We start from the raw sequence: 23,570 nt of genomic DNA, 5'->3' as shown, positions 1-23,570 counted from the left end.
CCCAAACTGTAATAATTTTAAATATGGTTTTTAAGGGGTTTTTAACTTATTTTGTTATTTTGTGATTTGTATTATTGATTGTTGTTGTAAGTCGCCCTGAGTCCTTCGGGAGAATGGCGGCATATAAATCGCAAAAATAAATAAATAAATAAATAATAAATAAATAAATAAATAAATAAATAAATAAATATACAAATAAACATACCATAAACCTCCCCCAATGCATCCTGGGGAAAGTATGTTGTACATACAAACAAAACCTATGCAAAATTCCAGGTAAAAACAAGCCATTTCCCACATACAATATTGTGCAAGTGTGTGGCACATACTTCTTGTTGAAAATCTAACAGAAGCTGTAGGCATCTTTAATTGCTTGTACTTTCAACCACAAAGAATGGAGTTACCAGTTTAAAAAAAAGCCAGGAGTAAGGACTCTTTTCTACAGAAGCCCTGCATAAATACATTCATTCACCATTTTCAAGATAGACTCAGGATAGAGTTCAGCATAGGATAAAGAATAAACTTCAGGATAGATATTGTAAAACCAACTGGTCTTTTGTCGTTGCTAGGTTTTTTATATTAAACATACAGATTACAGTGCTGCAGTATTGACAATACCCATAATATTCAGGATGAAAAACCAAAATTGCTTTCCTTCTTCATGTTTTTCTCATAATTATTTATTAGAATAATACTGTTAGCTATAAATAGTTGATTTTTATAGTCCAGAACTGTACTTCATAAATTATACTAACAGGAAATAATCAAATTAATATTGTATTCTTTGTTACAGTTGTATTAAATTACTGCTTTAAAGCAACTGGCCCTTATTTAACATTATTTGGGTCACTTGGTTTTTTTAAAAACTAACTTGTTTAACAGACAAGAGCATAAAATGGTGGGAGGATGTAATTAATCCCTCCCTGTAATAAAAGTCCAACAGGGCAATTTCTAAATTTCTGCTTCTGAAGTAAAAAATTCCACAGTTCTTTTCATCTTTTGGATCATGAGTTTTATAAAGTTGAAGATGAAATGGTACATCTGTAAGATTATCTGCTCAAAGCAACTTTATCAGGTGAGACAAGTTTGAGAGTCACTGGAGGAGGAATCAGAACTAGACCAGAGAAAATTGCAGGGGATGATGGGCACTGGGGCACTTCAGCATTACAGTGAGGAGAGTTTTCAGTTCAAATTCTGATACCCATAAGGAGCAGGGTCAGCCTCTCATTCAAATAGTGACATGGATATTGCCTCTTCATTACCAAATTGCAAAATATCCGCATTATGGCATTTTGTACAAAAATGATTAAATGGTTGACAGAATTTTTCCATGCCAGGCTGCCACTCTGGAGCTATCACCATCCTCTTCTGAATAATACAAGATGTTCCGCTACAAACCAGGAAAAAAAAGTGTACTAGAAACCAAGAGTGTTCCAGTTCTGTCGAAACTTTTTAACCTACTTATATTCCTGTTCAAGTACAATATTCTCTATTTGATAAATGAGCATGATCTATTTTTCATACACAGAAATTGCAACCCAGAGGAACTGATTGACTAGAATGTCTCAGTAAACAAGCAATGCTCACTACAGATGACACATCTGGAAATACTAGAGACCAGCAGAATACCACTAAGATGGAAATACATGTACATGAACAGGAAAAGATGGGAGAAATCTTGCTCCGTATTTTTAAGTAGCTGTTATTTGCCCCTCCCAGCCCCACTCATTAATTTCAGTTCATTCTATAGCATTCCGAACCTGCCAAGTACCAATCAGATGAGAATATTTTATGTTAGAAACATTTACTCCTTTGGATGTTGCTTGAAGAATAATGCCATTGGGTCAGTCCTTTCTGAGGCAAATGGATCCATCGAAATACCCAGAGAAAGCATGGGTGACTTAAGGATCTCAGAGGTAACACAAGGGTTTTGCCTTGATTATTCCTGCCATGTCCTTTTTGCTATTCCTTTTTTTTCTTCTAAAACAAAGTTATTTTTTTTAAAAAGCTGTTCGTTTCTCATGGTAATACTTTGCAAATCTTCTAGTTTTACCCAAGTTGAGAAAGATGAGATCTACTGTAGTGATTTCAATAAAGTCTAATGCAGCCCTGCTAAGGTTATTTAAAAAGCTATTCTTCCTCCTTCTCCCCAGGAATCTTGTTAGTCAGACGACTATTACAACAGTTCTGTAGGGAACAGACATAGAGCTCACACTGCAAGCTGCTACCTCTCATATCCCAAACCCTGCCATTAAAGACCACTGTTTGCTTATTTTAAGTCCACTTCCAGGCACTTCGTCTCCCAGACAGTCCATCAAGAAGCAGCAAAACAGTCCCCTTTGTTCCCATAAGGCTCTTAGTTCACCACCAGCACATTCTCCTGCATCGGGCTTCTGTGAGTGAAACAAGACAGCTATTAAACTCTGTTTTCCTCCCAGTGAAGAACACAAGATGCATCCAGCTGCCCAGCATTATTTGCACTCCAGGGTTCTAAGGTGAACCACTGCATGGCTGGAAGAGTTTTTCAATGCTGGATTTGTTGGAATTAGCACAGTGCTTTGCGATCCAAATTACCCAGTTCTAAATTGATAGGAACAAAGGCAAGCACAGTACCTATTTTACAGACCCTACCGTTCACAGCAGCAGAAAATAGAACACGAAGAGCTGTTTTCCTTGCGGAACATGCCAGATTCGGGGCTGTCTTTGCATTCAGCTATGTAGGTATGGAGCTGAGTGACAGATGCTTCCCCCTCACACTGATGCTGAAAAGAGAAAAAAGTTATTGTCACTGGGGTGGCTAAGATGTGGTCTTGCGAGTTAGTACAGATAAGAAACAAATAAATGGATACTAGCTCTATCTTTATTGTAAGATCTGAAAGTATATCCTCTTCCCCTCACTTTTACTGTTCAAGAAACATGGGGAGATCCCTTCTGAGATATTTGCCATGCCCTCATTTATTCTGCCAGGCTCAAATGCATCTTATCTGACTGTTGCCTAGTCAGCAGCTCTTCCTCTTGTCTCTCAAAATCATCCCCACATACCATGATAGGCTGTTAGTCTTCATAGGCATCATCTTAATAACAGTCTCTGCAGTTAGGGCATTTCTGGAACTATAGGTATTCATACCATTCCTCTTGTTAAGGTAGTAAAGTTAGAAAAGGAATAAAATGTATCTGCTGTGGTTTACATATTTGTGATAAAGAAGCCTACAAGATGCCATTGTAGAATTCAGAGCAAAGCTGCTTAATTCCATCTTGTATATAGGACTAGCAAGGTGCGCAATGGCTCAGCAGTTAAAGACTGTCTGCTTGTCAGCTGGAAAGCTGGAAAGCTGATAGCCCAGGTTTGAGACCCAAGCGTCGTACATGGGATGAGCTCCGTTACTTGCCACAACTCCTGCCCACCTAGCAATTTAAAAGCATGAAAATATGAGTAGATAAATAGGTACCACTTCGGTAGGAAGGTATTCTGTGCACCCTGGTATATAGTCATGCTGGCCACATGACCATGGAAATGAGAACACCGGCTCCCTTGGCTAGGAAATGAAGATGAGCACCATCCCCTAGAGTTGGATATGACTAGACTTGGAAAACCTTTACCTTTTCCTTTATATAGGACTTGCAACTTCTAACAAGACTAACCTTGATGGTCTCATAGGACCCAGTGATAAGTGCAATGAAGAGGCTGAGCACCATATAGATGAAAAGGCTGATGAAGGTGTACAGATACAATTGACTGAAAAGCCACACCAAGTAGCTGCTCTGCTGCATGCTGGCAAATGTCACAAACATGTCATCCCCATTGATGAGAGAGAACAGACACTCAGACACCATTGAAAGAGAGCGGAACTGAAAAAAAATAGACAAAGATCTATAAAAGACACTCAAAATCTGGACACCATAATCCAGCAAAAGCAAAACAAGCATATAAAAGGGGTGCCTGCAATTGTGATATGTCACAGACAGAGTAACATCTGCCAGCAAAAACTTCCTCCTCTCTCTACTCCTGTGAAGCTCCCACAACTGCTCTGGGAAATGCATTGGGATGGAAGGGAGAGAGACCCATCTGTAGCTCAAAGGCTTCAGAAACTTTGATCCCTTTGTAGCTTCTGTCTTCAAAATAAAAGCAATTACATCCTCTTCTAAGGAACATACATGTCATAGCTTGATTTAAATTACAACAGCACTTTAATCAATGATTTACTTCTGCCTCTTCTGTTCATGCTTGGCATTTCCTCCTACCTTGACGTGATAGGGACCCAGGACTATCCATCCACAGAAGCAGTAGCCCAGGTAGATTACTGCCACACAGCAACAGAAGCGGATGACATTGGGAAAAGCAACCCTCATGGTAACAATGAGAATCTAGAAGACATGAAGAAAAGGCAGTCTGAGATTAAGCTCTGGAATTTTTAATCAAGCCAGATGTGACCCAAACTGAGGCTGTAACAGCCCTGGAAACACAGCTGAGGCAGGATTTGATCCTAGGAGCATATTTTAAACTTTGAGGAGCCCAACATTAATTTTTAAAAAAGGAACTCCGGGATTTTCTTCTTATGAGCCACAGTGGCGCAGTGATTAGAGTGCAATACTGCCGACTACTTCTGCTGATCACCGGCTGCCAGATTTGGCAGATCAAATCTCACCAAGCTCAAGGTTGACTCAACCTTCCTTCGAGGTCGGTAAAATGAGGACCCAAATTGTTGGGGGTAATATGTTGACTCTGTAAACCGCTTAGAGAGGGCTGTAAAGCACTGTGAAGCAGTATATAAATCTAAGTGCTATTGCTATGTTCTTTGCTGGCTCTTTCTTTTGCCACTACTAACCTGGGGGATGCACTGGAAAAAAGAAAAAATGTGTTCCACTTACATTGTATTTTTGAAAGAAACTCAGGTAGCGCATGACCCCAACCCAGACCAAGAGTGTGGAGGTACCCAGAAGGATGCCACAGACATCATAGTCAGCAAAGTTCTGCAAGCAAAGAACACCTTATGCAGAGATACTTTATGAGTAGGGATCGGAGCAGGCTGTTCACAGCTCTGGGTTATAGATCCAAATCTGAGATGTTCCAAGCACTGAAGGCCATAACCTGCTTACCTTGGACTCTATCCCAATTTTCATTATTGTGCCAGACACTGTAAGGATGTCGCTCACCACTAGCAAAATGTACCAGCCATTAAGAAATTCCATGCGATCAGAGAGACAGATATTTTGGCTGTAGCGTTGCTGAAAGTACCGGCTGAACTCCTGTATGAAGAAAAGAACTATTATGAACAAGTAGCATATCCTCTAACACAAAATCTGCCAGCCTGTGACCCTGCCTTTCTGCACTGCTCTATCTCCTTCCCCTATATCAAGGCAAGAGGGCAAGATGAATACAATTAAGTTTAGAAGATTATTAGCTTAGTTTCAAAGACTTGGGACTTGCCAAATTATTCATCTCCCCTAAACCAGGGCCAGAAGAGAGACTGATTCATTATTTGAACAATTTTCTTTCAAACATCACTATGTTTCTTATGCTAGTCACTCAGTAACACCTAGCAAAAAAATGGTCAACCAAAAATAGTCCTAGAAAAAGTTAAAGAAGACAGTGAAAACTCAATGTTTCAGTTTCACTGGAAGTGTTCCAACACTGATTTGGATTTATAAGAAATGTCTGAACCTGAAATAGTTCAAATTCAAAATACTTTGCACATTTCTACTGCATTATAAAAGCAGCTGACTTAATTCTTCTATTACCGGTATGTTCTTCTACATCTATTTGAACATTTGCAAACTCTGGGCATTACATAATTCAGCTGCTATAGCAAGAAAACCTGCTGTCAGGCGTGCCTCCGTTCAGAACCCAAGAAAGAAACCCACCAACTTCATGTTTTGTAGAGAAGAGGTACTTTTACTGAGTTTGAAATGATAGCAACAAAAGAAAAGCAAGATCTGAACCAAAAGTTACATATTGAAAGTTTCCCCAAATCCCTCCTCACAAGGACCCAGGTTGAATGTCCAATCCCCATCCCATATGGTGTCATGTGGGGCACATTTCAGATGTTTTTGTCCATCTGGTATTCCGGGATGGTTGACTTTGACTGGGTATAAACAACTCCATTCAGGGTTTCCGGCTCCGGTCATCGTGCTAGCAAGATGGATTTGGAGTTAGCTCCTGTCACGATCTTGCCAACTTCCTAGCCTGGGCGGCTTTGTTTTGCCGCCGGCGGCCCCGGAGAAGCAGCCGCAAGCGGAGAGGAGCTAGGAGCGTGTTAGGAGTGGCAATCCGGCACGCGAAAGCGAATCTCTCCTGTCCCAGGCTGAGAAGGCAGCGCCAGTAATGGCGGCTCCGTAGCGATGACTGCCCATATTGGAAGGGAAACCTGATCGCGACGGACAAGGCGCCCTACACCTTCAATTAAATAAGAGCTAATGGAGACGGTGTTTTGACTCTTCTGAGAACCCCACTGGATATGCTGAGGTGGTGAGATCTATGAAAAGTGCCCTGTGTGTGGTTGGAGCAAAGACGGGATAGCGGCTACGTGTGTCCCACTCCTTACTTGTGGAGCCGACTTTGAACTGTGCTGGCTGAATGGAACATTTGAAAAGGATTGAGTTGTGAGCTGTATTTGGTGGAGGGTGTGATTGATTTTGGGTTGATCTCCTGCTCCTTTCTTATATTTTCTATAGAGGATTTGGGAGGACCTGTGACTGAACAAACAGCTATACTTTTTGCTAGAAATCTATTACCCTTTCCCCACCCCCTTTTCCTCTCACCGTGTTTATTAAAGAGTGTGTGTGCAGAATAGCACTATACCCCCATCTAGTGGAGATTTTTATTATAACCTGTGTATAGCAACTCCAGGAAGAGAAGAATTCTGCCGAGTAATATTTTTTGGATTTTTTTTTCTTTCTCCTTACTTTTCTTTCCTCTCTGAACTATGTATTGAATACTACCCCTACTACCGATTAGACTGCTCACCTGATTAATTCAAATCTTGTCTACCCTTGATTACCCCCTTTTTTTGGAATTGATCGGATAAAATCTTTTCAATCAAAATGTCAACGGCAACATCAGTGGTAACCACAAAAACTGGGAAAAAAGTCTTGACATTCCCTATGGTCGCTGCTACGGCCACCACGGCTACACCCACCTCATCGCCTTCGTCTGCCAGGTCACTGGATGATATGGTTGCTGCAGGGAAACCACCATCGTTATCAAGCTTACAGAACATGCTGCAGGCAATGTACGAAGTGATGACCAAAAATCAAGAAGTTATTTCTAAAAATTTAGAGGACTTAACATCAGATATTAAAGGGGAGCTGGGAGCTGTTAGAAATGATATCAAAATATTGAATGAGAGCTTGGAAGGTGTTCAGGGGGTGTTGACGCAACAGGAGAGTAAAATACAAGTCATTGAAAGGAGGATGGGATGATGTGAGGAAAGACAAGATGGAGAGGAAAGGGAACAAATAGCGGTGAACAGGGTCCTTGAAGAGGAAATTATTTTTCTGGAAATGGAACGATCATCTTTCTATCTGAGGATTCAAAACGTGGTGGAAGAAAGGGGGGAGCCGTTAAGAGATATAGTAGCAGAAATATTGGCTGGGACTTTGGAGATCACAAAGGAAGAGGTTTTGAGGGATATAGACGATGTGTTTCGGGTTCACACGAGTTATGCCAGGAGACAGAAACTTCCGACTGAGGTTCATATCAGACTATCTAAGAAAGCCCTTAGGGAAGATGTGATTGCGAAGGCCAGAGATAAAACAGTAACTTATAAGGACAAACAATTGATATTCTTAAGGCAACTCCCTAGGCGGGTTCGGGAAATACGGCGCAATTATCACTTTTTAAACAGCCCAACTGAGAAAGCATAAAATATTATATAGGTGGCTACTCCCGGAAGGGTTATTATTTACTTGGGCAGAAAAAAGGGTGAGAATCGACAACCTTAGAGACGCTAGAGATTTCTTTATTAGACATTTGAACCCCTCAGAATCAGACATGGGAGAAGAGCTAGAGAGCAAGAGCAGGGAAGAAGTACTAGAGGAGGAAGAGAGAAGGGAAATAGAACAAGTAGGTGAAAGGAAGAAAGAGAAAGGACAATCTCAGACTCAGGTAGAGAGGGGTGTCGAAACAAGACAATCAAAAAAGAAACCTCAAGCAGAAGGCAAGTAAGGGTAATAAGGAAGACGGGATGGGGGAAGAGATGCGTTTAATGTCTGTTAATATCAATGGATTGAATAGTCCAAATAAAAGGAAAAAGGTTTTCACTAAATTAATGAAAGCACGTTTGAATATAGTATGCCTCCAAGAGGTACATATAAAAAAAGATCACCTCTATTTATTGAATTATAATAAACTGAGTCAATTATATACATCCCTAGCAGAAACAAAAAAAAAGAGGAGTAGCTATTTATGTACAAAAACATATAAAGTCGAGGCTGATTTTTGCAGACAAAGACGGGAGACTGCTGATGGTTGAGGTAGAAATATGTGATAAAAAATGTCTATTGGTCTGTATATACGCATCCAATGGAAATCAGAAAGTTTTTTTTTCAGATCTTGCACTCTAAACTGGTTGAATATGATTACCCACATATCTGTGTAGTGGGAGACTTTAATGCTATAGAGGATAAAAGCAAAGATTATACATCTGGAAAGAGGAAGCAGGAAGGGGAAAAGAATATGGTAAAGAAAAGGTTGCCTTCTATCTGGCATCAAATACAAGAAGAATTTGGACTCAGAGACATTTGGAGGGAAAAGCACCCAGATGATAAACAATATACATACTTCTCCGCCAGGCACTCATCTTGGTCGCGGATAGATGCGGCGTGGTTGTTAGGGGAATTGAGTCAGGGGATACAGAAAGCAGAAATAGGTGTCAATGAGTGGGCAGACCACAACCCTCTTTGGATAACATGGGGAAGCCGGAAAATAAGGCCTAAGTGGAGATTGGATATAAGAGTTTTTAAAGATGAGTTATTCTTAAAACACTTAAAGAAAGAGATGGGGTTCTTCTTTCAGGAAAACAACAGGGAGGATACAAGCCTTTTCAACGTATGGGACACAGCGAAGGCTGTGTTTCGTGGTTTGGTGATTAATTATATGGCAGGGAAACGAAAGAAGGAAAGGGCTGAGCGCAATAAATTATTGGATGACCTGGTAAGAAGTGAGGCTATGTTACAGCAGGATCCAAGCAATATAGGACTTAAAATGAACTTGAAATTAGCACGACACCAAATTAATTTATTAGATCAACAGGATTTGGAGAAAAAAATAAGGTGGATGAAGCAAAGATACTTTGAAAGGGCAAACAAACAAGGGAGGTGGCTCACTTACCGTCTAAATAAAGAAAAGGAAAAGAATAGAATCCATAACTTGAGAGATGGGAAAGGCAATTGAATTACAGGGGAAGAACGGAAGAAAATAATTGCACAGGAATTTTATACTAACCTATATTGTAAGGATGATAAGTCTGAGCAGGAAATAAAGAAATACTTAGAGGAATCAGACATACCCCAAATACCAGGTTTATCTAGGGAAGTATTGGATGAAGAAATTACAGAGGGGGAAATCGAAAGGGTCATGGGAAAACAAAAGACAGGGAAAACTCCCGGTACAGATGGCCTACCGATTGAATATTACAAAGCACTTTGGGAAATACTAGGTACGCATATGACTGAGTTATTTAATGGGGTGATTCGGGAGGGACAGACCCCGAAATCATGGACAGAAGCACTAATAACTCTTTTGCCAAAGGACGATAGTGACCTATCTCAGATTCAGAACTATAGGCCCATCTCGCTCCTTAACGCAGATTATAAATTATTCGCAGCAGTTTTAGCAGAGAGACTCAAAGGGTTTCTTAACCAATTTATACATGAAGACCAAAATGGCTTCTTACCAGGCAGACAGATTAGAGACAATGTAAGAATAGTTATGAATGTTTTGGAATACTACGAAACCCATATTGATAAACAATTGGCCCTGGTATTCATGGATGCACATAAGGCCTTTGATCGTGTGAACTGGAGCTTTTTAATAGGTTTACTGCAACATATGCAATTTGGAGAAAGATTTATTCGGGCAATCCGTGCAATTTACTCGAAGCAGACTGCTAAAATTTCAATTAATGGTGATGTATCCGGTCAAATTGATATTGAGAAAGGAACTAGACAAGGGTGTCCGCTTTCCCCGTTGTTATTTATTTTGTCATTAGAACCCCTACTGAGGGAAATTAGACGTAATACGGGGATAAAAGGTCTTTATATCCAAAATCAACAATATAAGGTGCAGGCTTACGCTGATGACTTAGTATTTATATTAGAAGATCCGTTGATATCGGGACCGTGTCTGACCCAGGAAATAGAAAAATATGGTAAGGTGGCGGGATTAAAAGTCAATAGGGAAAAAACTAAAATTATTGCCAAAAATCTGACAGTAAAGCAAGGGAAAGAATTAGAAGCGAATTTGGGGTTCCAAATTGTAAATAAACTAAAATATCTAGGTATTATTATATCAGCCAAATGCTCCATGATCAAAGAAGACAACTATCTGAACCTTCTCAAGAGAACAGGTCAGGATCTAGAGAAGTGGAAGAACATGCAGATATCCCTACTAGGTAGAATAGCAATTATAAAAACTTACATACTCCCGAAATGGATATACCTATTCTATACAGCACCAGCTAGATTGGATAATAATTTTTTTAAAAAACTAAATTACTATGTCCTTAAATTTATCTGGCAAAATAAAAAACCCAGAATCAAACTTAAAATGCTTCAAGAGCTTAAAGAAAGAGGAGGATTTGGTGTTCCAAAATGGGAATACTACTATCAGGCCGCAAATTTAGTCTGGATCAGGGATTGGATATTGTTGAGAAGAAGGAGGTTGTTGATCTTGGAAGGGGAGGGGCTACATCAAGGTTGGCATTATTTTCTTTGGCAAAACAGAATCCCAAAGCACAGGTGCCTTGCAGGACATTATGTGAGGAATATTCTAATTGAGTCCTGGAGGAAAATTAAGGGCAAATTTTACTCTTCAATCCCCTCTTGGCTGGTCCCACTCGAAGCTATAACGTATGGGCCTCTATATAACAAAGAAAATCATCTCTCTTACCGGGAACTTTTGGACCCCCATGGTAGTCTGAAATCAAGAAATGAGTTGGAGTTGCAGGGAAGACAACTGGATTGGTGGGCTTATGCCCAAATTTGCTCGAAATTTAAAAAAGATAGGGAACAAGATGGTATTAATTTGAATCAGCATGATCTGGACAATATCATTCTAGGAAAAGAGGACAAAATGTTATCAAGGATATATAAACTTTTAATAGACTATTGGATAGGGGATGAAATAGTTAAAGACTCTATGATTGCCTGGGGGAGAAATATTGGCTATCCAATTGATTTGACAAAATGGGAAGAAATCTGGCTTAAACATATGAAATTCCTGTGGGCAACATCGTACAAAGAAAATGGTGTATAGATGGCACCTTCCACCTGCTCGTCTTTCTAAAATGTATTCAAATCTCTCACCAAACTGTTGGAAGTGTGGGGAGATTGGCACCTATTTCCACATGTGGTGGACCTGCTCCAGGACGACTGAATTCTGGAAAATTATACAGGCATGGATCATGGAAATCACAGGTTATAACCTAATTCTGAAACCAGACTACTATCTACTGAACATCAGGCCAGACAACATAGGCACAAATATATATGTATTTATCACCACGTCAGCAAGAATATGTTTCGCCCAACATTGGAAGGGGAAAGACCTGCCGGCTGAAGATTTGATTTTAGAGAAAATTTTGGATTATGCGGAAGCCGACAGACTGACTAAAGCATTGAGAGATCAAAAGGACTCCGTATATCTCCAATGTTGGGACAATGGTACATTTGGTTGAACAACAGATGCCCAAAAAGTCAAGTATAACCAGGATTATGTTTAATATATGTTAAATCTGACTGAAGCCTACATACCGTAGAAAGTGTAAATATCATGCAAAGTTCCTGTTGCGATCATTTGTTTGACTATTTCTTTTTTTTGATGTATTGTTTTAAATAAATAAATAAATAAATAAATAAAAAACAACTCCATTCAGCTGTGCAGTAGATCATGAGATCTACTGCACTCCCTTTTGGTTCACACAGGCCGTCTTCCCAACCCAAATGCCAATCTTCCCCCCTCCCCATTACTATGGCAGCCGATAGCAAGCAAGCATCAAAGAGGCTGACACCTGCATTAATTTTGCATTTGTTCCACAGAATATTTTTTATATAGGTAGTCTTCAAATTTATGACTATAATGGAGCCTGCCCATCACGGTTATAAGTTGAGACTGTTGTGGACGAATCCAGAAGTGGTGCGGTGGTACTGGCTGGGAAAATGCCGGGCTCCGACGAGCTTGGCAAAATCCAGCCAGATGAACCGTTACCGGGAGGGCCTTCAGACCGAAGCTGTCCTGTAGGGACAGTGAAGAAAGAGAGGCAACTCGGTGTCTAAAGAGGGACAGGCAAGTCCCTTGGATAGCCCGAGAAACTCTCTCCGAGCTGGTGATGGGGGCGGGGGGACGGCGATCAGAGTGAATCGCCATGAAGCTGGAGCCTCTGGAGCAAGCGATGTACAGGAGGGAAGATTTGGACAGAGTGCTGGTGTTGGATGAGTGATTGGCGAACCCACAGACAATAAAAAAAAAATTCTAAATATTTTTAACTACTAAACTATTACCAAAATTACCCCGGCGTGGAAATTGCGGTTAAATAACAGCAGGGGGAGATGGCAGATGGAAAGAGAAAGTGAGAATGACAAGCGTGCCATAGAAGAACCCGAATAAAGAATTAAAAGTGATTGACAAACAGAAATGTAAATTTGGAACTTGGATTCAATTTGGATTGGATTGGATTATAAACAGATTGGTGGTATATAAAGGTGAAAGATGTGAAAACTGGCTTTTTTTTCTTTTATGACTCGGTAAACACGGATGTGGATTACAAATAAAATGGCGATTTGTGAAATAGTCGAGTTGAACTGTGGATTATAGAGAGACATCTGCAGGAGAAGGAAGAGCATGACATGGAATTGTTTACTTTGAGAAAACCTTTGAAGAAATCTTGAACTTTTAAAAAGATAACTGGCGAGAATTAAGGAGGATACATTTTGCCTACAAGAGGATAGACTTTGATGATTATAAAAGAGGGACCTTAATGCGACTTAAAACTGGAATAATTCAACCCGGAAAGAATAAAATGGAACAGGAACTTAATGAACTGATAAAGACGATGTGTTTGGAAATAAAAGAAATGATTATAAATTTGCATGGAAAATCGAAATCTGAAGAGGCAAAGACAGAGCTAGAATGCACTGAAGGTGAAAAAGAAATGACTAATGAAAAACAAGAAAGAGAGATGGATAATGAAGAAGACAAAGACAAAGAGACTGACTATGGAAAATTAAACAATTGTAACATTAAGTATGGACAAAAAGAAAAGAAACGAAGAAAAAGAGGGTGGGACAAGAAAAATATAAAAAACTTAAATGATTACACTGAGATTTACAGTGGAAAGACAAGAAAGAGGGAAAAGAGATGGAAAATAATAAGAAACAAAGGACAAAATAAAAGATTTTATGATTTAAAATACAAAATAAACATACTAGGATTAACAATGAAAAGACACAAAAAAGGAAAGAGAAAGGATAAACAATGGGAAATATAGGGCAGAATAGGAGAGTGCAGAATTTTAAAATACAAAAGAAAGGAGGAAGAAGGGAAAACAAAAGGCAAAGAAGGAAAAGAGGGTGGAGGTGAAGAAAAAATATTAAAAACATAAATGATTACACTGGGATTTACAATGGAAATATAAGAAAGAGGGAAAAGGGATGGAAAATAATGGGAAATAAAGGGCAAAGATTTTACGATTTTAAGATACAAAATATTAATAATGAAAAGATATGAAAAAGGAAAAGAAAACTGGAAACAAAGGGAAAACTGTAATAAATGTCATATGCTCAATAATATTGGAGATTTATAGAATGATAAGTTTTAACAATATGAATAAACCAGTTGGGGGAAATGTAATATTTGGAATATCTTAAACTATATATTTGAAACATAATTAAAAAGAGAAAAGAAGACAAACTAAGAATATTTTAAGAACTATTTGGATTGGGTAAAATGAAAAAGGATTAAGATGCGCTTTATAAATATATATCTGAATAACTGGAAATATATCGTTAAGATGTTTTGAGAAATATATTTAATGATTGAAATTGAATGTAAAACTGAATGAAATTGAAATGATAAAAATGATTTAAACATTATACTTGCAAGAAGTAAAGCAGAAAAAATATATTGGTAAAAGTAAAAAAGATAAGAGATTAGAAAAGTGTTTGAGTAAAGATTTGAAGGAAAAAAGAGAATAAGATGAAATATATTGTTAATAATTAAAAAGATAAGGGATCAGGGCTGCCTGGACTCCACAATGGAAAACATTAAATTGAAAATGAATACAGCAGTAGAGAGAGATGAAGGAATTGAAAGGGAGGAGAAAGGAGAGAGACGGATGGAACAGTTGGGAGGAAAGAAGGGAAGGGAAAGTAGAGTAGGAGAGAAGGTAAGACAGGAAGGAAGAGAGGAGAAGGAGAAGGGAAGGGGAAGTAGAGAAGAGAAGAAGGAGGTGGGGAAAGAAAGTTGGAAGGAAAAGAGGGAGAGGCTAGGTTTGAGGAAAAAGATTGCTGTACAAAAAAAAAAGATGAAGTGGAAGAAAGGCAGCTCTGAACAAATAAATATATATATATTAAGAAAAAAATGATTTGTTTAAGAATAAAAGAGGACAAATATGTATAAATAGTAAAGTTAGAATTTAGGGATAAATGATGAAGTTGTTTATATATGCAAGTATAGGAATACTGAGGTATATTCAAAAAAAGGAAAGGGAGGAAGACGATATTGACAAAAATTGTAATTGAGTAAAATGTACCGTATTTTCCAGAGTATAAGACGACTGGGCGTATAAGACGACCCCCGACTTTTCCTGTTAAAATATAGGGTTTGGGCTATAATTGCCATATAAGACTACCCCTCTTCCAACGCACACCAAATAAAAATTAAAAAACATCAACTGGCTCACCCACAATGTAAAAGCAGCTGTGCTAGACCCAAAGTGGCCCCTGCAACAAGCAGGAACCTCACACAGCCACAAAAAGCCCAAAAAAACAACTTTCACACTTTACACACACAAAATTCCACATACAGCTTTGTGAGATTTTGTGTGTTTGTGTAGTTAGAGTGAAACACTACAAAAACATATTAAATCTCAGAAAGCTGCACAAATATTATTTTATTTTATTTTATTTTATTTTTATTTTTATATAAAAGCTAAATTTAAAACTTCCTAAACTTTAAATGGCTAGGTCTAAAAAAGAATAACTAAAAAAAAACCCAATTAACTATTTTTTTTAAAGATCCCAAAGGGGAAAAAAACTTACCCAATAGAACAGGGATCTCCAACCTTGGCAACTTTAAGACTTGTAGATTTCAACTCCCAGAATTCCTCAGCCAGCTTTGTTTTGCTGGCTGAGGAATTCTGGGAGTTGAAGTCCACAACTCCCTGCTTGATTGCAGGCAGGGAGTTGCTTGCTGATGGAATGGATTCAGGCAAGCGAAGCAAGGCAAGCGAAGCAAGGCAAGCAGCTAAGGTAAGCAAGCTGGAGGGGGAAAAGTTTTTTCCTTCTCCATGGCTCTGGCGATCCCAACTGAGTTGCCTGATTAGCAGATCGTCAGGGCTTGGATTGCCAGAGCCATGTGAAAGGAGAAAAGTTTTTCCCTTCTCCATGGCTCTGGCGATCCCGGCTGAGTTGCCTTATTAGCAGATCGTCAGGGCTTGGATCGTCAGAGCCATGTGAAAGGAGAAAAGTTTTTCCCTTCTCCATGGCTCTGGCGATCCTAACTGAGTTGCCTGATTAGCAGATCGTCAGGGCTTGGATCGTCAGAGCCATGTGAAAGGAGAAAAGTTTTTCCCTTCTCCATGGCTCTGGCGATCCCAGCTGAGTTGCCTGATTAGCAGATCGTCAGGGCTTGGATCGTCAGAGCCATTTAAGGCTCATCAGAGCCTTTCGGGCTGGCCTGCCTGGTTACAGGAGAACGACACCCGGCGTATAAGATGACCCCAGACTTTTGAGAAGATTTTTATGTGTTAAAAAGTCATCTTATACGCCGGAAAATACGGTATTTGAATTTGACTAATTGTATAAGAAATGACCAACACTGTTCAAAAAAAAAAAAAAGAAAGATGTGGGTGAAGGTGGGAGAGAAAAGAAAAAAAACAATAAAACTTGTTTAAAAAAAAGAGAGACTTGTAAATTTGGTTACCCATATGACTGACTCAATTTTACAACCTTTTTTTGTGGCAGTTGTTAAGTGATCATTACATGTATCAATTGCTTGCTATGGGCCAGTTTTGCTGAAAACTGGAAGTAAATGCTAATTTTTGTCATAAAGTGCAGTCATGGGACCATGGAATGCTGCAAACATCCATAAATGAGGACTGGTTGTGAGGGCCCGACATGCAGTCATGAGACTGTGGGGATAGCCATCAGAACTTAGTAGTAGTAAGTGACCAGTCATAAATCAAGGACCACTATATCCGTGATGGTGAACCTATGGCACGTGTGCCACAGGTGGCACGCGGAGCCATATCTGTGGGCACATGAGCGTTGCCCTTGCTCAGCTGCAGCATGCATGTGTGTGTCAGCCAGCTGATTCTCGGGCCTTCCGGAAGTTGGGAAATAGGCCATTCCGGCCTCCAGAGGGCCTCCGGGGGGTGGGGAAGGCCGTTTTCACCCTCCCCAGGCTCCTAGAAAGCCTCTGGAGCAGGGGTGAGTTCTAAAATTTTTTACTACCGTTTCTGTGGACGTGGCTTATTTTATGGGTGTGGCTTGGTGGGGGTAATGTGACGGTGGGCGTGGCCAACTTTTTTTTTTTTTTTTTACTTTTAAAAGCATTTTTTCTATAACCTTAAGAGGTTGCAGAAAAAAATGCTTTTAAAAGCCTCTGATGATCAGGCAACTCAGCTGGGATCGCCAGAGGCTTTTAAAGGCATTTTTTTCCCCTACAACCTCTTCAGTCAAAGAGGTTGGAGAAAAAATGCTTTTAAAAGCCTTTGACGATCCCAGCTGAGCCGCGCGATCATCAGAGGCTTTTTTTTTTTTATTTTAAAAAGGATTTTTTCGGCTGAAGAGGTTATAGAAGAAAAGCTTTTAAAAGTAAAAAAAAAAGCCTCTGATGAGGTGGGTGGGGTAAGCGAGCGGCAACCGGGCCAGGGACCGGTTTGGGGGCGTGGCCAGCCAATGTTATTACTGGTTCTCCAAACTACTACAATTTTTTACTACTGGTTCTTGCGAACCGGTGCTAACTGGGAGCAACCCACCACTGCTCTGGAGCCTGGGGAGGGCGAAAAATGGGCCTACCGGGCCCACATGGCATTGCGTGCCAAAAGGGGGAGCACAGGGGGTGGGGTGCATTGAATTATTTATTTATTTTATTTATTTTATTTTATTTATTTATTATTTATTTATTTATTTATTTATTTATTTATTTATTTATTTATTTATTTATTTATTTATTTATTTATTTATTTATTTATTTATTTATTTATTTATTTATTTATTTATTTATTTATTTATTTATTTATTTATTTATTTATTTATTTGATTTGTATACCGCCCTACTCCCGAAGGACTCAGGGCGGTGAACAGCCAACAATAAAATACATAAATACACAAAATTTAAAAACCCGATAAAATCAAATTAAACTTTTTGGCCCAGACAAATTAAAATACCCCAATAATTTAAAAACAGATTAAAATTTACATATTTAAAAAGGGAAGAGATCAGGCCAAGCCCGCTTGATGGAATAAAAAGGTCTTCACAGCACGGCAGAAGGAGCGCAGATCCGGGATCCTCCGTATCTCCGGGGGGAGCTCATTCCAGATGGTAGGTGCCCCCACAGAGAAGGCTCTCCCCCTATGGGTGTGGGCATGCGTGCGCGCAACCCACCACCACCACTCCACCCGCTTTTGGCACACAACAGCAAAAAGGTTAGCCATCACTGACCTATATCATTCTTGACTAATACAGGCAAGCCTTTTATTTTTTAACTTTTAAAATCTTTTTTCTCTTTTGCAAATAACTTCTCCTTCCTAAATAAACTACGTTCATTTGTGGCTAGGTCTGGTCACTTTGTAAATGTTAATGTAATCCTCAAATTCTATTTCTGCATTTCAAAAATTAAAGGTAGGAGCAGAGAAAGAAGAGGAAATACCAAAGTGCTGCACATCTTGAAGAAGCACAGCAGGGACAAACCAGATCAGAAAGAACCACAGACAGGGCACTAGACTCTAGTTATACGTTGAGTTTTTATAGGAAACAATTATAAATATGCAAGCAATATACTTTAAGAAATGTGCCAGCTTCTCCTCCCACCTTCATGGAAATTTTGAATTTTTGCAGCTGTTCAGCACAAAAAAGGTCCTTTTTCCATCCTGCTTAGAAAAATATAGAGGAATCCACTAAGGAAAATGATGCCTGTTTTTTTAGCAATGCTCACGTGCTGCAGTTGAAGCCCCCTGACAATTGAACGGGAACACAAGATGAAAGATAAGACACAGATAAGTATCACCACCACATCAAAGAACATCCGGAAACGGTTGTCTCCTGCAAAAAAGAAAACAAGGCAAAGTTGGGTATCTGCAATGAAACAGCAAGCTACAGAGAACAGAAAGTTAACACTTCTTCTTACAGAAATGCCATCCATATAGGCTTGACAAAAGTAGTCAGGAAAGAGCAAACATGTAGCATCAGTAATACCAAAATGGCAGGTGGAACAAACCACACAAGATTTTAAGGTTTTTTAAAATTTTAAACCAAAGGATGCAGTTGCTTAACCAAAAGAGAGCCTGGATAATAGTGGAAATGTACATGGAAGAGAAAACATCCATTGTAAGCCGCCCTGAGTCTCCGGAGAAGGGCGGCATATAAATTAAATTAAAAAAAAAAAACAGTCTTACCTGAAGGGTTAGGCTAGCAAAATTGACTAAAAGTATTGTTTTGTTCTCCAAAAATGGAAATTACTGAGTTGTAGCCATAAAAATGTCTGACTCAGTATAATGCCCACTGACAGTGGGATGTGTACCTCCAAGCCATGAAGCAATAAGACTTTATTCAAAAAAACATCTACCTCAACTCAGGAAATCTCCCCAATTATAGCACAGACTCAGATTTCCATTTCAATCAGGCTTTCATCCAGGATATGGAACTGAAACAGCTGTGGATGCCTTAGTGTGTGACTTTATACCATGAATTAAATGTAGAGAGAGCCCTGCTAGTTCTTTTGGACTTCTTAGCAGTTTTCAAGTTTTATCAATTATAGTACTCTTCTGGATTGCCAGAAGGATCTAACCCAGAAGGGAATTGCTTGATTGTGGTACTGCATCTTTTACTAGGCCATATCCAAAAGATAATGTGGAAGACTACTGCTTAAGACTTAATCATTGTCTGTTCCAGAGGATTCCATTTTATCTCCATTTTATTCTACTCAACATCTGCAGGAAGCTGCTTAGAGAGGTCATCTGTCAGGCGTGCCTCTGTTCAAAACTCAAGAAAGAAAAACCCCAACTCCATGTTTGTAGAGAAAGGTACTTTACTGAGTATGAACTGAATGCAGCAAAAGAAAAGCAAAGTCTGAGGCAATAGGCGCAAAAATCACATATTGAAAGCATCCCCAAATCCCTCCCCCCAAGCACCCAGGTTGAGTGTCCAATCCACATCTCCCCAAGGTGTCATGTGGGGTACTTCTTCAGGCGGCCCCATCCATTTGGTATGCCGGAGCAGTTGACCTTGACACTTATCAGCACTCTGCAGCTGCTATGAAGACAGTGAGAATTTTCCTCCCTTTTTTGAGACATCTCCACCAGCTCACTTCCCCCTCTCCCAAATACCAGCAATGCCTCCCCTCTCCTGTTACAATGGTAGCCAAAAGCCAGCAAGCATCACAGAGGCTGACATTCGTATGCTGATCACTAAACAGGATCTGAGACTGAGATTCAACCTTTTTGTTGATTTTTTTTTCCTGAAAGCACATGTTCAGTTTGCAAGTGCTTCTTGAGCTCAGCAATCATTAATAGTCATGACAAGGTCGGCTTCCGGTTTGGTTTCTGCTGCCGCCGGACGGTCTTTTGGGACCGCCAACCTCGTCGCCTGTAAAGAGCCGTCTCTACAGCTAAGAGACGGCTCGAAAAACTCTGTCTCCTTAAAGAGACGTGAGATAGAGCCGGCGAGGACAGGTAGAGTCCTCTGCGAACTCCCCAGAGTTTTTTTTTTACTCTTGGGGAGGAAGCAGAATGTGGCTCCCTATTCAGCTCGCCGCTGCTCCAGGCGTCGGGGGAACTCTGCTTCCTGCAGAGCCAGGCGAAGGGACCAATCCAATCAACTAAATCTAACAGATTGTCCGAACAAATAGGATGAAATCTTGACTTGGGACCCCAAATTGCAAGTATTTCTAACAAATCTTATGAGTGATTTTAAAAGTGAAGGAAAAAAGTTTTTAAAATGGCGACTGGCTGAGGCTTGAGAAGAAGAAAGCTGAAAGCGAAAGTCCTTCCGTTTGAATAGCTTAATACGCTACAAAGTATCTAGTGCTGGCTAGAACTGAAGAGAAAAATCTCTATTTTAAGTTTCTTTCTTCCTGGAGACTTGATACTGATATTGCTTGGAGAAAAGTCCTTTTCTCTTTTTAAGAAAAAAAAAAAAGAATCTGTTTGTGGGGCAGGATGGCGTTGAAACAGACAAAGCCAGACAATCAAGCCATGGGGGGGGGGGTTCCCCCATTTACAAATCATATGAGCAAGTTTTAAGCCTGCAGACTCAGAATGGCTTGAAAGATTTAAAGAAATTTGTTTTGGAGGAGATGGCAAGATATGATGAGATTGTGAACCAGAATCTTGAAAACTTCAGGCAGGAAATTAAAGAGTAGGTACAACTAAAGTATGGTAATTTGAAACAAAAGATTGTAACAGTTGTCAAAACTTTTTCAGAAATAGTTATAAAGATGGATAAAGATACTAATTTATTAGAGTCTAAAATGAAGGAAGTTGATGTCAAGATTTATAATTTGGACAATAAAATAAAAAGAATTGAAAATGATTTGATAAATATTCAAGAAAATAGCTCAGAAGTAAAGCCTAAAATACAGAAAGCTGACCACAAGACTTACAATGTAGATAATATAAAACAAAGGATTGAAAGAGAAGTTACAGTGATGCAATACAGGTCCATGGAGTTTGCGGTCAGAATGAGGAGATTACAGGAAAATAATAGAGATGACCTGAGAAAGATGTCTGCTGAAGTTCTGGCTGTGATTTTAAAGGTTAGTCTACAGAGTAAATTCTTGGGTTGCGAAGCAAAGGCAGTTGCCTAGAGATGTGGTGATTTACTTTACAGATAAAGGAATAAGAAATGATATTGTGCAAAAGTCTTTTAACTCCACTCTAGAAATGTATGGAAGGAAGATTTGGATATATAAAGAGCTGCCGTCCAAGATGTTAAAAGATAGAAAGGAATTCGGATTTTTGGTGACTGAGCTAAAAAAACAAAACATCCCATTTAGGTGGGATGTTCCAGTTGGTATAATATTGAGATATCAAGGAGAAAGATATCAATTAGACACTGTTGAAAAGGCAGAAGAATTTTACTACAAGGTTTTTAAAATGGACCCAACATCTCCACGTATGTCATCAGTATCAGGAATACAGGAGGGGAATAAAGAAAAGAATGAACAAGAGACTGAAACCCAGGCTAAGCAGTTGGAGATAGAGGTTATGGAAAAACAACAAGATACAGAGGTTCTTTTGGATGAGCCGCTTCTGGATTCTCCTTCAGAGGTTATAGCTGGATTACCTACAGACATAAGAGAGGCTGCTTTGGATTTTAATGAGATGTCTTATCAAGTTACGGACCAGCATGGAATTCAATCAGCTGATACACAAGTCCTAGAGAGACAACTAGGATGGAGATCTAAACCACAGAAAGCTAAGAAAAGAAGAAGCAGGTCTAACAAAACTAAAAAATTTTAAACTGAACAACAGCTTAATGCCAGTTACTGAAGAGTTGATTAAATATAATAAGCGGGACTTATAGATGGCTGACATATGATATATGAAAATATAATTGAGGCAAATTATTGACTTTCATTATCTTGAGAAGAATAACAGATCTCTGCAGCGCTGGTGCTTTTGGGTTGTGGAAGAAGGCCTCTGAGTGAGTGGATTGGAACTTTCTATTTTGGACTCTTTGAAAAATGGATTACGTATTTGCTGAGTTATATGGCAAGAGAATTATGGGACTGGGGCATGCAGAAGATCTGGCTGTTATCCCAATTCGCTGGTTGGAATCAACAATCTAGATACAAGATACTACAGAAGATACCATATGGAATATAAATATTTATTTATTTATTTATTTATTTATTTATTTATTTATTTATTTATTTATTTATTATATTTCTATACCGCCTTTCTCCCGTAGGACTCAAGGCGGTGTACAGTCAAGAAAAATATAGACACACAAACATCATAAAATTGCTAATTAAAATTATTACTTAGTTTGATCAATTAAATAAAACCCAAAAAATAAAATAAAATAAAATAAATATAAAGTCACTCGGGTGGTTTTTTATATACGAAAACATTTATTATTGAGGAGGGCAGACGGTAATGGAAGATACTGAGTATGCTGTTGGTAGCTGAAGCTGATGTTACCCTAATATGGGTGATGGAACTAATAATCTAGTTGAAAGACGTTACAGAAGATACTATATGGATTATAATTTTAAAATCATTTGAGGACTCACATATGGAAATATTTTTGTTAGTTGTGTGGTGTGGGCAGAAGAACAGAGATATTAATATTATGTAAGGTAGACCTGTAGGAAAATGGGTGGAGATGGGTTAGGTTATTGACTGTTTAGTTAAGGAAAAGGGATGTCATGTTATGTTTAGATATAAATATACATAAAAGATTTGGATTAGGAGATATATGCATGTGGGAAGAAATGGGTAGATTATGAGTCGAATAAACGTTAAATTAGGATTTATTACATAGTTTTATAGTTGAAGGTTGCTTTGAAATGTATAGTTTAGGGGGAAAATAATAATGTTAGAAAGAAATGGTTAGCATGTGGGGGGTGGTGTAAAAGGATGGTAAAGTATTATATAATTTGATATCAATCTGGAGTTAATTTTTGGAGAAGCCATGGGGGGTGGGGAGGGTGAGGGGGGGTTAGGGAGGAGGAGGGGGGGAAAGGGAGAAAAATCTGTATTTGTAAAACTTTTTCAATAAAAAAAAAATAGTCATGACAAGGTCAGCCTTTGATTTTACACCATATCATTGTCTATGTTAACAGTCCAGGAAATAGAAACAAAATTGACCTATGCAAAACAAAGACATTTTGAGTTTGCAAATAAACCAGGTAGATGGTTGGCATATAAATTAAGAAAAGAAAGGGAAAAGACAATGATTGGAAAAATCT

General features: G+C 39.0%; 1 protein-coding gene across 1 annotated transcript in view; it reads right to left on the bottom strand.

Moving 5' to 3' along the window:
- Positions 1-997: 997 nt before the first annotated feature.
- MCOLN1 (mucolipin TRP cation channel 1) overlaps positions 998-23,570 on the bottom strand; it is a 34,808-nt gene continuing 12,235 nt past the window's right edge. The window contains exons 9-15 of the mRNA XM_070938283.1: positions 18,594-18,700; positions 5,098-5,247; positions 4,870-4,971; positions 4,243-4,365; positions 3,643-3,849; positions 2,632-2,762; positions 998-2,393 (exon numbers count right to left, since the gene is read on the bottom strand). Coding sequence (XP_070794384.1) covers positions 2,357-2,393; positions 2,632-2,762; positions 3,643-3,849; positions 4,243-4,365; positions 4,870-4,971; positions 5,098-5,247; positions 18,594-18,700 — 857 coding nt within the window. The 3' untranslated portion in view covers positions 998-2,356. The remainder of the gene's footprint in view (positions 2,394-2,631; positions 2,763-3,642; positions 3,850-4,242; positions 4,366-4,869; positions 4,972-5,097; positions 5,248-18,593; positions 18,701-23,570) is intronic.

The sequence above is a fragment of the Pituophis catenifer genome, unplaced genomic scaffold, assembly GCF_029215685.1.
Source record: "Pituophis catenifer annectens isolate HBS135680 unplaced genomic scaffold, rPitCat1.0.hap2 SCAF_2, whole genome shotgun sequence".
NCBI lineage: Eukaryota > Metazoa > Chordata > Lepidosauria > Squamata > Colubridae > Pituophis > Pituophis catenifer.
This window is presented reverse-complemented; position numbering and strand designations above follow the sequence as displayed.